The following is a 12,833-nucleotide window of genomic DNA, read 5'->3' as shown; positions in this document are numbered from 1 at the left end:
AGGCATTAGGAGGGGAGCCGGGAGTAAACACACTCCCAGGACGGGTTATTTGTTGACAGGGAAGCCTAGATAGAGGAAATCCAAACAACCCCTAAGTAGCACCAAATACCATTGGCTGCTTTACCCCCCCCCCCCCCTTTTTTTGGTTTTGCATTTGTTTTCTCAAATCTTTGAAAATATGATGTGAAAAAAATGCCACTGTAATGGCAAAAAAAAACTGCCCCGACCACCTTCCCACTCACCACTAATCCTTTCATGCCCTAATTGCGGGTGCACTCACCCCACATTCCCGTCTGTGGGGAAAGACAAAGTGGAAGGAGAAGCTGAAGCTCTGGCTGACAACAGCCCACCCAATCTTTCCCCTAAAAGTGCTTCAGTCTGGCAGAAGACATCAGAACAGTGGGTGGTGCTCTCTGCAGCGCTTCCCATTTCACTGCTAGCTCCCTTCCTTTTGCTACTCAACCTTTCTGTCATTTCAGAGTGTTTCTTTCCCCCCCTGTCTGTCTCTCCCTGTACTGCAAAGTGCCCGGGGAGCCTATGGACTGTCATGATGGCGGCGGGCAGACGAGTGTATTTATTTTCTTAAAAAAGTTCCTCTACGACACTCAGGTTTGTAGTTCAGGGAAGTGCTGAGAGAAAATAGAACAGAGGCTCCGAATATAAGGATCAGCTGGTTGGTGGCATCACACACACACACACACACACACACACACACACACACACACACACACACACACACTGGAGAAACATTACATCACGTTCTGGAAGTCTTTGGCATTTCATTTCTTTTAATCGAAGAGGTCACAAGTCAACTAAATCACACAGCAAAGGTTGCAGAGAAGGAGGCTGGGAAGGAGCGGGCCAGCGATGACAGACTCTAATGCTCCTGGGAACTGACTTTTATAACTTCTTCAATCTAAAACCCACACATATGTCTTGGATTTCAGCATCAGCCCATGCTGAGTGCCATTCCAGTGTTTAATGAATCATTTGTATGCCTGAATCAGTACATGTAAATGCCCGACGCTAGCGGGGTTACAGTTAGCTTGATGAGGCCATTCCATTGGAATACTGTCTTTGTCCCAATTACACATGCATGGAATGGAATCAATTAATGACAGTGCTGGACAGTCTGCAGATAACCTGCATCTCATTTGGGCCCTCAATGTTTGGGTCACCGTATTGTTTTTGCAGTTTAATCTGTTTTGTTACATTGGTTTGCTTTTTTTTTATGCTGTTGGACTTCTGGGTCAAAGCCCAGACGGCAAACTGTGGAGCGTGCACGCAACGCTGGTTAAACTCCGAGTCCAGTTTGCATTTATATGCACGAGTAGTTCATCTGCACTGTCGGGGTGTCTTATTGCAACAGCGTTCAACAGTCTGACTGGAGCGTGTAAGGAGGGGGTCCTGCATCCATCCTAAACGTGATATTCCTAACAAATAAACAGACATTAGCACTTACAAATCATGCTAATAATCCCAATATCATAGATTCCAAAGGAACAGAATGTCCTGTGGATCAATCCTGATGCAGCTTTGGATGACGCATCAATATTAATGGAACAGCTACATTTCAGCAAACATTTACAGCATATATCTCTTTTCCTCCTTGTGTTCACTCTCTCTCTTTTTATCGCCCTCTCTTAATGTATCTGTCTTATTACTCTCTTTCTCTCTCTTTGGGCACAAAATCAAAGCTGCGCATTAAGTGCTGGTGCTGCACATTTGGAAGCTGGGCTGTCACTGGATCATTGTCTGCTGACATAAAGTGCAGTAAAGCCCTGAACAGTGATGAAGAGGAAAGGTTTTAAACCTGTGCTCACGGGCTTTCCTGCCTTCCAACCAACGTCATTTGGACGGTGCCATCTTCCCAGCTCCCACAGACCCCCCCCCAAAACAAAAAGAGGTGGCACTTCCTCTGTTCTACCACCGGAGGCGCGGAAGGTGACGGACCTAATTCACAGCCATTTCAACAGCCACATCGCCTGTAAATAATTGAAGGCCTTCGTGTCTGTTCCGACATCATAATCACGCCACCCTCATCTCTAAATCTTGGCTGACCTGGCCCAAAAAGTCCACCAAGCAACACCCTCCAGCACCGACGGAGGAGAGCACCGAGGAAAGCCTGAATAATTCAAACGACAGTAAACAAATAAGACCTGCGAGGCAGAGGTGGGATTTTGGTTGACGCGTGCCCGTTCGCCACTGCCTTGTTCATTTTTGCTTGGGACAGTTTTAAAGACAACCGTGACCTTTAGCTTTGGTCCGCTCCCCATCTGGATGGAAACTATTACAAATCTGCTCTTTGCGTGGCTCTGCGGCACGTCCGTCTTTCACATTCCTAATTACTTTACCGTTAAAATGCGCTACTGAACTGATAGCTATTTTTCTTACTTAATTTTGAAGAAGGTATTAATATTAATTATTCAATCTGAAATAGTTTTCACCTTTCCTTCAGCGCGCTCCTCTCAAATGCGACAAAAAAAGAGAGATTTGAATAATTTATCAATTGACTTATATTTGAATTGATTAATTCGCTGATGTAAAATTAATACAAGGCTATCTTCCACATTCCGCCCACTCCTGTCCTCAGAGAAGCAGCTCATGTGGTACGGTTTACGCCTCAGGTTCTCCGCAGCAGCGAAGGTGCTGACTGAGGGAGCGGGCATCGGCGTGACGGTAAAATCCAAATCAACAGGCCGACTGTCGGCAACAGTCAGAAATAACCGGAGCAACGCCCCACCCGAGCCAGCGCGCTTTGAGGAGCGGCTGTCTGGATGGCTGAGGGACAACAGGAGGGACGGAAACAACTGTGCAGGGGTATCGTTCCGGCCGCGCCCCCTTTGATAAACGCTAATCAGGTGCCCGAGGTCATTCCTGCCATTTTTGCCCTCTCAATCGCGCCACATGGCGACCCATCCTCGCCTGTACTTCCTGTACTGTGAGACTCAGCTGGGGTGAAGAAATGGGCAGAGAAAGCGTGCCAGTGTTTGTGCACACCCATGTCGTGCCTGCTATTTTCTGGTGATTCACCCAGCTCCCTGGCAGCCGTCCAGGGCCTATTTTCTCCTTCTCTTTACGTAACAACAAACTGTACCACTGAGGCTGCTGTCCTGTCCTTCCTCCTCCTGCTCCTGTTTCTCTGACACTTCCTTTTTTACCCTCCCCCGGTCCTACATCCTGCTGGGTGTCAGAGACATAACTGTGGACACATCACATGTTATTCTATCACTTATGGAATCGTAAAGCGTCACCACTGCCAAAGCAAACAGCCCAGATTTAAAACATAGGATGAGAGCCTTCTAAATAAAATGCCCCCTGGAGCTTTCCAAATGCCCTGGATCTGGGATGCGCTACACCATATGCCTACAGGAAAAGCACCCAACTGGGCGCTGAGGCATGACGGACTGAAAATAGGGACTTACTGTGACAATCCTCGGCGTCCTCGCCAACACAGAGCTACTCTGCACTAACAGAGTAAAGTGATGAGGTGAAAAAGGACAGTAGAGGAGGGGGCGGGGAGCAGAGGGAGCGTAAAAAAAAACCCCAAGGAGGTGAAAGGAGAGTAGATGAAAAAGAGTTTAGATTGTAGTGGGGGACAGGAATGTGTGTCAGTCTGCAGGATGTGTCATTGCGTGCATAGGTGGTGTGTAGGCAACGTCTGGACTGCTCGGTGATTCACCGTGTGTGTGTGTGTGTGTGTGTGACAGAGAGAGAGCGGGGGAAAGTCAGGGAGACAGTGAAGCGAGGGGTCAGTGTGACTCTACGCTGGCTACTGTATGTCTCTAAGTGGCTGAGGGTGTACTCTGCTGTGTCTATGGCTCACTCCATGACAGCCAGCTTGCAGGCTGCTCACTGGTGCAGAAGCGCTAATTGAATTAAGTCTTTATTATCAGGCTGCAGAGGCAGCACTTCTCCCCATTTTGGCCCGCTTGGCTGACACTTTCTCCTTGAACACCTGCTTGACATCAACTTCCTCCTCTATTTATTTATCCCCGCTCTCCTGTGGCCAACCGCTGGCTGCGCTCCCTTCTCTGCATCTCTGGCTCCACATTAGCATACCGAGCGAGGCTAGGCCTGCTTCTTCGCCGGGACTTTGTCCGCCTGTGCTAGACATTAACACCTTGAGATCAAACTAATAACTTCTTCACCATTTTCAGGAAAATATCCACATGCACACCCACACAGGCTAAATATTAGCCTGTGATTCCATGCCTGTTACAATAAAGGCACAAAAACAGCATTAGCCAGACTGGCCCTGCCCTTTCCTGCCATCAAAGACGTCCTGGTGAGTGTAGTGGGAATAAAGGTGATAAAAGTAGATGATGGTCTATGTTCACCTGAATAGTCTCCAGTGGGCAAACTGGCCAGGGTAAAATACAGCAGCTGGGATGAGAACTAACATATATCTAGACTGCTGTCCATTTCCACTCGCCTGAGGCTCGGGTTTCTTTCCAGGGCTCAGCATGGGCATTACTTTAGAGGACAGACAAACAAGAGGCACTATTAAGTTGGCCCGGAGTCTGAGGCCCAGGCACTCGGCCCAGCACCAGCTGTAATCTATTGACTGTTTTTATTCTGCCTCCTATGCCCCAAAACCACAGGCCTTTTCTGCCAGTTCATTCCATTGCTCACCTTCCCCATCTCTATCTGCTGTTTACCCACTCTATATTTCTATTTCCTTGCCCTCACCCCTTGTCAGCCCAGTCCCTCTCCATTCCATCTTTCTGGTGCTCTTCCTCTGTTTGTGTAAATCCTCTCCTCAACCCATCCATCACCATCGCTCCCATCCACATCTTGTCCTTTTCCTTCTCTTATTGACATGTTTCCATTCTCCAAGCTGCTCTCGCTCCATCATACGTGCTCCCTCTTCAGTGGTCATTTGTCAGTGGTTCTCTTTCACTCACTCTTGCATCACACCCTCAGGGGTTCCCTCAGTCCCGTCCTCTCTGACGTCCCTGGTGGCCTTTATTTCATCCACCCAACAAGGCCCCAGGTGGGCATCGCTGTCCTTGTCAGGGCCGGCGTTTGGGTGAAAGCTGTGTGGGATAGTCTCCTCTAGGGCGCGATGGAATGGGACAGACGGGAGAGACGTGCCAGGAAAAGCCAAACCAAACTTTGATTCATGAGGAGTTGGTGGAAAAACAACAGCGTAGAAGCAGAGGAAGCCTGCTTCTGCTCCCGACGGCTCTTTCCAAGTGTGCATTTTACTTGTAATTAAAAGGAGCGATATTCACAAGCCTTGTCATTTATGTAGCAGAGGGAAAACCGAATGTGTCAATATTGTGTGTGTTTTCCCACACTTCAGCACTCGCTCTCCTTCCCCGTCTCTTCCACTCTCCTGCTGCTCCCGTCCTTTCCCACTCTCCTCTGAAACTCTGCCAGCCAACGAGTGCCACAAAGCATTAGGGCCAAACACTATCTGACGGCCTTCTCACGCACGTCCTCCGCCCCCACCTCAGCTACTCACACCCACAGAAAGCCCAGCACTTTCTCACAACATGTGTGAGACAAGGTGACAGAAAAGGAGTTTAGGCACAGGACGGGGGAGCTCTTATTTCTAGCGGCAGACTAACCCAGACACCATCTCTCTCTTATCAAAACAGACTTTTTAATTCATAACACAAGCTCTTTCACTGGTAATTACATGTGCATGACAGCTGAATCCATTCACAGATGCCTGCTGGAGTCATCCAAAGGCACCCTGGAAGGGTCACAGACCTAGAGAGGCAGGGGTACACTTAGCACCCCCCCACTAACAAACGCAGCATCAAAGAGCGTACACAATGGCAAACAGGCCGTCATTAGTAGACTTCGGGCCGCCTCTCTGCTCCACCGTGTTGTTGGTGTACCCGCGCCTCTGGGGTGGTGCTGCTGCTGTAGGTTTTAATAAAAGCATTGTCTTTGGAAATTGTCTGAAGGGACTTGGTTTCATTTTGGAGTGCTGCCGCTGCTGTTGCCGCGGCGGCGGGAGGAGCGAGGGCTATTGCGCTGGGACGTGGGGGCGGCTGGGTTCAGTGTCACAACGAGGCCCTCCAAGGACCGGTGCTTATTGTGCGATAGTTTCTATATACAATGCTTGTGATTGTGTGTTTATGTGTGCGTATGTGTGTGTTTATGTGTGCTGCGTGAGCCACCATCATCACCATCTGTACATTTCTGTGTCTCGAAGCTGCCCAGCAGGGGGGAGAAGCCCTCAGAAAGGCACTTCGACTTTCTAACGTCTCTAATAATTCCACTGCATGTTTGTTTGCACGCTCCGTGCGAGAGGGGAGGCTACACAAACAAGCATTCCGAGCCATCCTGATGACAGGCGGAGCGGCGCTGCCTCTGCTGCGGCTGGAGATGGCTCCAGTTAACAACTGCTGCAAAGCCAAAAGAAAAAAAAAGCCTTTCCAACTGCTCCACTCCTGAAACTCTGTGTCATTTAGGGGAGGCTGGAGATAATGAGCTATCTCTCTACGACACACAGGTGTCCACTGGCTCTTTCGGCTAAGCGATCTGTGGCACCCTCCAGTACATACATCTGTCAGCATATAAACACCTCTCAAATCCTGCCTTGGGGAGACACTTGTGTCCTTTATGATGGACAACAACTGCAGGTTCTCAACAGGAGCACGCTGTAGCACGCATGATGAGGTCACATTAAACGCAATGGTCTAGTTTTAGAACATCTTTGCAGCACCCTTCCCCTGTTTTTTTACACTCTTCCCACAGGCACCTTCAGATACCATCAGTATGGACACCTCTTTAAATAGGAGAAGGGAAAGAATAAGTGTGGCTATATCTTGTGGGGATGTAGGGGAGGAAAATACTAATTGTCCCTTTAAATGTGTTCCCTCCTGTGGAGTGAAGGTGCGGGGTAACGGCCATCTTAAATCACAGCCTGGCTGCGGCCTTCATTAAAGCCATAATGCCAGCCTCTCCCTTTAATGGAAATGGAAGTCAGCAAGGCTGTGGGTGTAAATTAAAGTGTAAGGCCTGGGCAGGGAAAGATTTCCCAAGCTTTGACAGGTGCAGTCTGAATTAGCTGTAGTGCTGTTCAGGCAGTCAGTGGGAGAACACTGGTATTGATTTTAAGCACTGTTGCACTTCCTATCTGAAAGGGAATGTGTATTACTGGGGCCAGGCACATCAATCACTCAGCATTCCTCCACTCTCTCCAGGCAAGATTCAGATTTTCAAATGATAAACAAAGAGAAACAGACCCATGACAACACCCGTTCTGCTGTTGCTGTCGGGCATCTCCTCTGCCTTGTGTTGACAGGACGCCGTCTCTGTTCGGGGCGCGTCCTGCGTCCACCCTGGCCAAACGCGAGCGTCAGCTCCTGAAGCTGTGGCGTGTTTAGGAGCCCTGACATGCATGTGATGCAGCCGTGCAGCGTGGTGACTCCCGGTGCATGGCCCCGCCGCTTATCTCTGCCTCCCGTCGTGCCCTGCTGACCCCGTCCACTGGTACTGGCAGGGGGAAAATTAGCCTTCTTAGCCTATTCCCCACAGGGGTCAAACCACGCAGAGATAGCGCACGCACGGACAGACGCTCCCGTGCACCTCCACAGGCGTCGATAGATGCGCGATGACAAATGAGAACGTGGCGCGTTACCACAGGTGTCCCCGGTTTGGCCTTTCACCCGTGACCTTGAGCAGAAAGCTTTTGGTATTGAGGCCGGCCATCAATCAGCTCGCATCAATCACGCACACACAATGCACCCTTTCACTCCTCTCAAGCCCTCCTGCCCCCCAGCATCCATCACTACAGTCTACCCTTTTACTGACATCTGGGAAAACACAAACACTTCACAGCCTCTTTCTGTCTCCCCTCTCAAGGAAACAAGCACTCATTCTAAAACACACACACACACACACACTCAAGCACACACAGATGTGGTTGTGTTGTGTTGCTGAGGGACCTGCAGGTGCACACTCTGGGTCACATGTGGGTGACACATTTGCTCTGATATCAGCACCCAAACATGATGACACCATTATTTGGATGAGCGTTAGCCCTGAGCAGTAAAATGCTGGGGGAACTTCCCAGTAAATTCAGCCAATACCCAATAATAGTGCACGACGCTGAGCTTTACCCTCACTAGATGTTCTGTTGTAGGTGCAGGAAGGGATACAGAGATTTCTTTTTGTGGATTTTGTCTCGTATTTTATATTTTCAGATCACCTGAGGTTATGATTTTAAAGTCAGGAACCAAAAAACGCAGCTTTCTGCCAGTGAAGGCTTTAGTTCAAATGAAATGTTTTAAATCCTGATTAGTTTCGGCGGGGTTACTTTTGTTTTTCCCCTTTTATGAATCAAAGAGAAAAGGAACCCAGAAGCAGCTCAGCTTCCCTCCTTCCACCATTCTACAGTTCTGGCAGTGAAGGTGTTAAAGCCCTGAAAGGAATGGCAAGTCTAATAGCAACTAAGCCACATTTTATCATTAAAATATATATGCCTGACATTAGTTTCATTTTTTTGCCCATGCTCCATAATTACACCAGAGAAAGTATTCTAATTGGCAGTGTCTTTATGCAGAACTATTATCAATGTCCCTCCAAGGCAGTGGAAGAGAGGAGGGATGGGAAGAGGAATGGGTTCTACATCAGTGAGCCCAGGATCCATTTACACATGGATGAGGACTGCTAATAACGTTAGCATTGCCAGTCCATCTCAGAGAGAGAAAAAAGAGCCAGGAAGCATGATTTAACATATTGAGCTGATTCTAAATGCATGAAAATGTAAACTTTAATAAAGGGGACATTGCGTTAACAGACTTTATTTGCTGTAGCGGTAAAATTATTGTATGTTCTGGCAGTAAAACCAAAGAGTGTCTTTAAGTGGAAATTAGCCAAAACGACTGAATTAATGAATATCCACTGCTGGCCAAGGATGTCAAGACTCGGATTCTGCTCCTGATTTACATATGTGGGAATGATTCACATGGGATCACATCTATAAAGCACATATAGTAGCATTGTAGACGGCTTTTTCTCCCTAAATTGTCTGAGCTACATTAAAGACATGCAGCATTGGCAAAGCAGATCTTTTTGGATCTGCATGCATTAACAAAAGCAATTAATAGCAATGTTGGCAACCATGTTCTATTTCATATATTACAACAGCTCTTGGCCTTTTTTCCCCCGTATGTGGGTGTTAACGGCTGACCCCCAGCGTGCACGGTGTTATTAGTGGAGTGGTGAATGTGCAGATGGAACACATTAGCAGACCATTCAGTCTTGATGATGCACTGGTGCATGTCATGCTAATTGGCTTGCTAAAATGCGATTATTAGTGAATATTAATATTACACTGTTCCATCCACAAACTGTAAACTTTTGCGAACAGCCATAAGCAGCCTCTAATATTTAACATCCTGCGTGAACTTGAAAAAGTCTGCGAGCGGCGCTCAAGGGGAATGAACTTGAATCTTAAAAAAAACGAGCTAAACAGATAAAACAAGTAAAAGCAAAAATGTAAATGTGGCTCATAATCTAATAATTTTATGGATGTGAATGTCATTAATGTAAAATAGGGCAGGAGACTAATTTACTTACCTTGTTTTAGGGGATGTTGTGAGCCATTCTTCATGCTTCTCAAATGTTATCAAGTAAGCTGCAATCTCCTGTGATAAAGAGAGAACAGAGAAGAAGGGAGCGAGGCTTAGATGTGTCATCTTTAATCACCGTTCACTTGTGTTTGTAATACATCGGTGGGGCTGCCTCATTGATATTCACAGCATCTGACCGGCAACACAAACAAGGGGGAGGGATGGGGGGGGGCTCAGGCAGGTAAATGGAGACTGGCAAAAGTAAAGAGGAAGACAGAAGTGAGATGCGGCTGAGGTCAGATCATCTTCTAAGACCATCTTTGTAACAGACGCTTTGATCAAGTCCTCCTCTGAGGACATCAAGGTGCTCTCAAAGACTGACATCTCCGGGTTTGAGGAGGAGCCGCTTTTAACATTTTCAGCCCGATCCTCCGCAAAATCCCTCTGATCTGCCCTTGACTCTCCTCTACGGATCAATGCGCTTTTTTTTTTTTTACCTTAACCTGAATTATAACAACATGTCAGCCCTAAAATATTAGCATGTAAGTATGCTGCCGCCACAGAAGATGCACACGTTGTACACGTATACTTTGGCTCGCCGCGTGTACGAGGCGTTATAGACAGGAACGTATAAAAAAGGTCAAAGTGACACGGTTGGACGGTAACTGTTTCAGACACTTGTTCTAATGTTCGCCCCGCCGGCTGCATCAGCCTAAGTGGAAGAGAGGACATGTTTCACCATACCCAGCCATTTTCTCACCAGACCAGTGGGCAGAAATAAAAGCACTCTGGATGCCGGTAGACAACCTGATGATTACCAGAGACAGGGCGCAATTCAGTCTTCAGAGCGAACATTTGTCAGGTTCTCGGACTGTTGGGTAGAGCCAGAGACAAGGACAAACGTGCTGCCACAACAATATCCTTTCAGTTTCTCAACATGTGTGTTGGTGGTTCGCTTTTCCCTTTTTTGGGGGGGGGGTTTCTTGAAGGCAGAGAATGTTTATGTTGCAGCTTCCTCTCCCGACTGTACAAGGCATGATGGCGCCGGAGGATCTTTATTAGATGATGCTAGCACTTTCTATCACTCACTGAACCGCTGTCTCCCGCTGGCACATCAAGGTTGTGTTACAAGAATGAACTGGCACACCGACACGGCACGACGGGGGTAGCCCACGGGAATACTGGTGAGGGGTTCCCAGGCTGGCACTGGTCTCAACGCTGGGCTGGCAGTCTTGCCTCCAGGTGCATGGTGGGAGATAATGCCGGGTTGATTAACTCTCCAGCCATGTACAGACTGGAGGCAGTCAAGTCATGAATTACCGTTAGCAGAAAAAAAAGGAGTTAAAGACAGGATGGCGATGAAGCTGTCAAGAGGAGCTCAGGGCTACTTCTCTGCTCTGTATGATGGGGAAAAATCAATACAGCAGTGAAGGGTTCACGGGGAAAGGCAAAACTATGCCAAAGTTACTTTTCTGCATACGTTGGTAAATAAATTAGGCTAGCACAGCAGCGATTAGATTAATCCCTTCTATTCTGTGCTCATTTTGGATGGATAATCTGCAGTAGGAAGCTGATTAAGTGGCCTCTGTGTCTGTTAGCGCTGAGCCCCTTCCATCAGTCCTCTGGAAAACACAGTTCTAGGTCCAGCTTTGGTGCTGGTGGATGAATAAGGGGCCACATGCTCTCGTACTTAGCAAAATAAAGAATGAAAGTGAGCCTATACCTTTGGCTCCTCATTTACCCCTCCCACTCTGAACAGATGCCAGGGATTATTCCAAAGCCCTGACCGACCATAAAGGTGCAATAATCTTATGCCGACGAAACAAACAAAAACAGACAAAGCGTCATTAAACAGCTGCAAAGAGACAAAGTTTGCATGGGCGGCATAATGAGAGGCTAGCGCGCGTTCGGGTTGAGCAAACACGCTCGCAGGTTTGTGCTAGCTGGGTGGAGGGGGAAGTGAGAGAGCAGTCTGCTGAACACTGATGGTGCATCAAAGTCAAGCCAGCAGCTGTCAATGGGCTCTGGGCCGTACGTGCGGACCGTGCTGCCTCTGGCCTGTTCTCCGTCACTGGGGAAATAGTCAGAGCAGTCTCTGTGTACACACAGCCCCTGCACCGCTCCACAGGTCAGTACCGTGCTCGTGCGAGGCTGTTTGTACTCTCATCCTGTATGCCTCAGCCTCCCAACTGACGTGATCTCGTTGGGTTCTTATCACCAACTGCTGCTGAAAATCTATTCAAGTAAGTGCGGTGTTTCTGCCAGCTTCCAGGCCCGTCTGAGCCTTTTCGGAATAAATAACGATCAGCACGAGCTGGCGGAGATCCATCCAGCATCACCTGCAATCGTTGTGGAACGAGGCCTTCCTGTGAAACAACCTCGAGCCGTTTCCTTTAACCCCGCTCATTTGGTCCTTTTGTCTTTCTAAATGCCGCCACGTGCCAGCAAAGGCAGCGCCCCGGATCAGGATGGAGCCGGAGAATGGCCCCGTTGGTGTTGCTGTTGTAATCAAAGGGCTTTGTTATTATATGGTTATTAACGCGGCCCTCAGGAGGTGCCGCTCCTGCACTCGTCAGGGTGTCGCACCTTTGCTCCCTGTTCTCAGCTCTGCCGTATATCTGCTCCAATCTCTCTCCCAGTCTTTCACTTTCCTTCCCCATAACGGCGCTGAGGTGAAAAGGAAATCCGCCCTGAGAAAACTTTCATTTTGAGATGAATGGCTTTTACTGCCTCTGCTTTCACAAGATATTTTCACTTTTGAGGTGTACCATTTTCTCCAGGGAGGATCCACTTTTGAAATGTTTATCTATTTGAAATTGCCGATGACACTAACATATTCATCCCATTTCTCTTTGATGCTGCAAGGACAATGTGGGAATGGGAACGCCGAACTCTCGGGAAAACCAGCACGACCGGCCTCAACATTTGATCGTCTGTGAGGGCAGTTTCAGCAGCTCTGTCGATACGATGAAAGATACAATAAATGAGGCATCAATCTGTCTGTCTGTCTGCCTGTCTGTCCTGCCTGCCTGTCTGTCTGTCTGCCTGCCTCCCTGCCTGTCTGTCTGCCTGCCTCCCTGCCTGCCTGCCTGTCTGCCTGCTTGTCTGTCTGCCTGCCTGCTGCCTGTCAGTCTGTCTTCTCTGTCTGCCTTCTGTTCTGCCTGTCTGTCTGCCTGCCTGCCTGTCTGTCTGCCTGCCTCCCTTCCTGTCTGTCTGCCTACCTCCCTGCCTGTCTGCCTGCCTGCTTGTCTGTCTGCCTACCTCCCTGCCTGCCTGCCTGCCTGTCTCCCTGCC

General features: G+C 48.4%; 1 protein-coding gene across 1 annotated transcript in view; it reads right to left on the bottom strand.

Moving 5' to 3' along the window:
• camta1a (calmodulin binding transcription activator 1a) overlaps window positions 1-12,833 on the bottom strand; it is a 223,643-nt gene that overhangs the window by 117,043 nt on the left and 93,767 nt on the right. The window contains 1 exon segment of the mRNA XM_057042122.1: window positions 9,547-9,614. Within this exon segment, the coding sequence (XP_056898102.1) occupies window positions 9,547-9,614 (68 nt within the window).

The sequence above is a fragment of the Takifugu flavidus genome, chromosome 8 (genome assembly GCF_003711565.1).
Source record: "Takifugu flavidus isolate HTHZ2018 chromosome 8, ASM371156v2, whole genome shotgun sequence".
NCBI lineage: Eukaryota > Metazoa > Chordata > Actinopteri > Tetraodontiformes > Tetraodontidae > Takifugu > Takifugu flavidus.
Note: the sequence above shows the minus strand (reverse complement) of the source record. Positions and strands in the feature narration are given on the sequence as shown.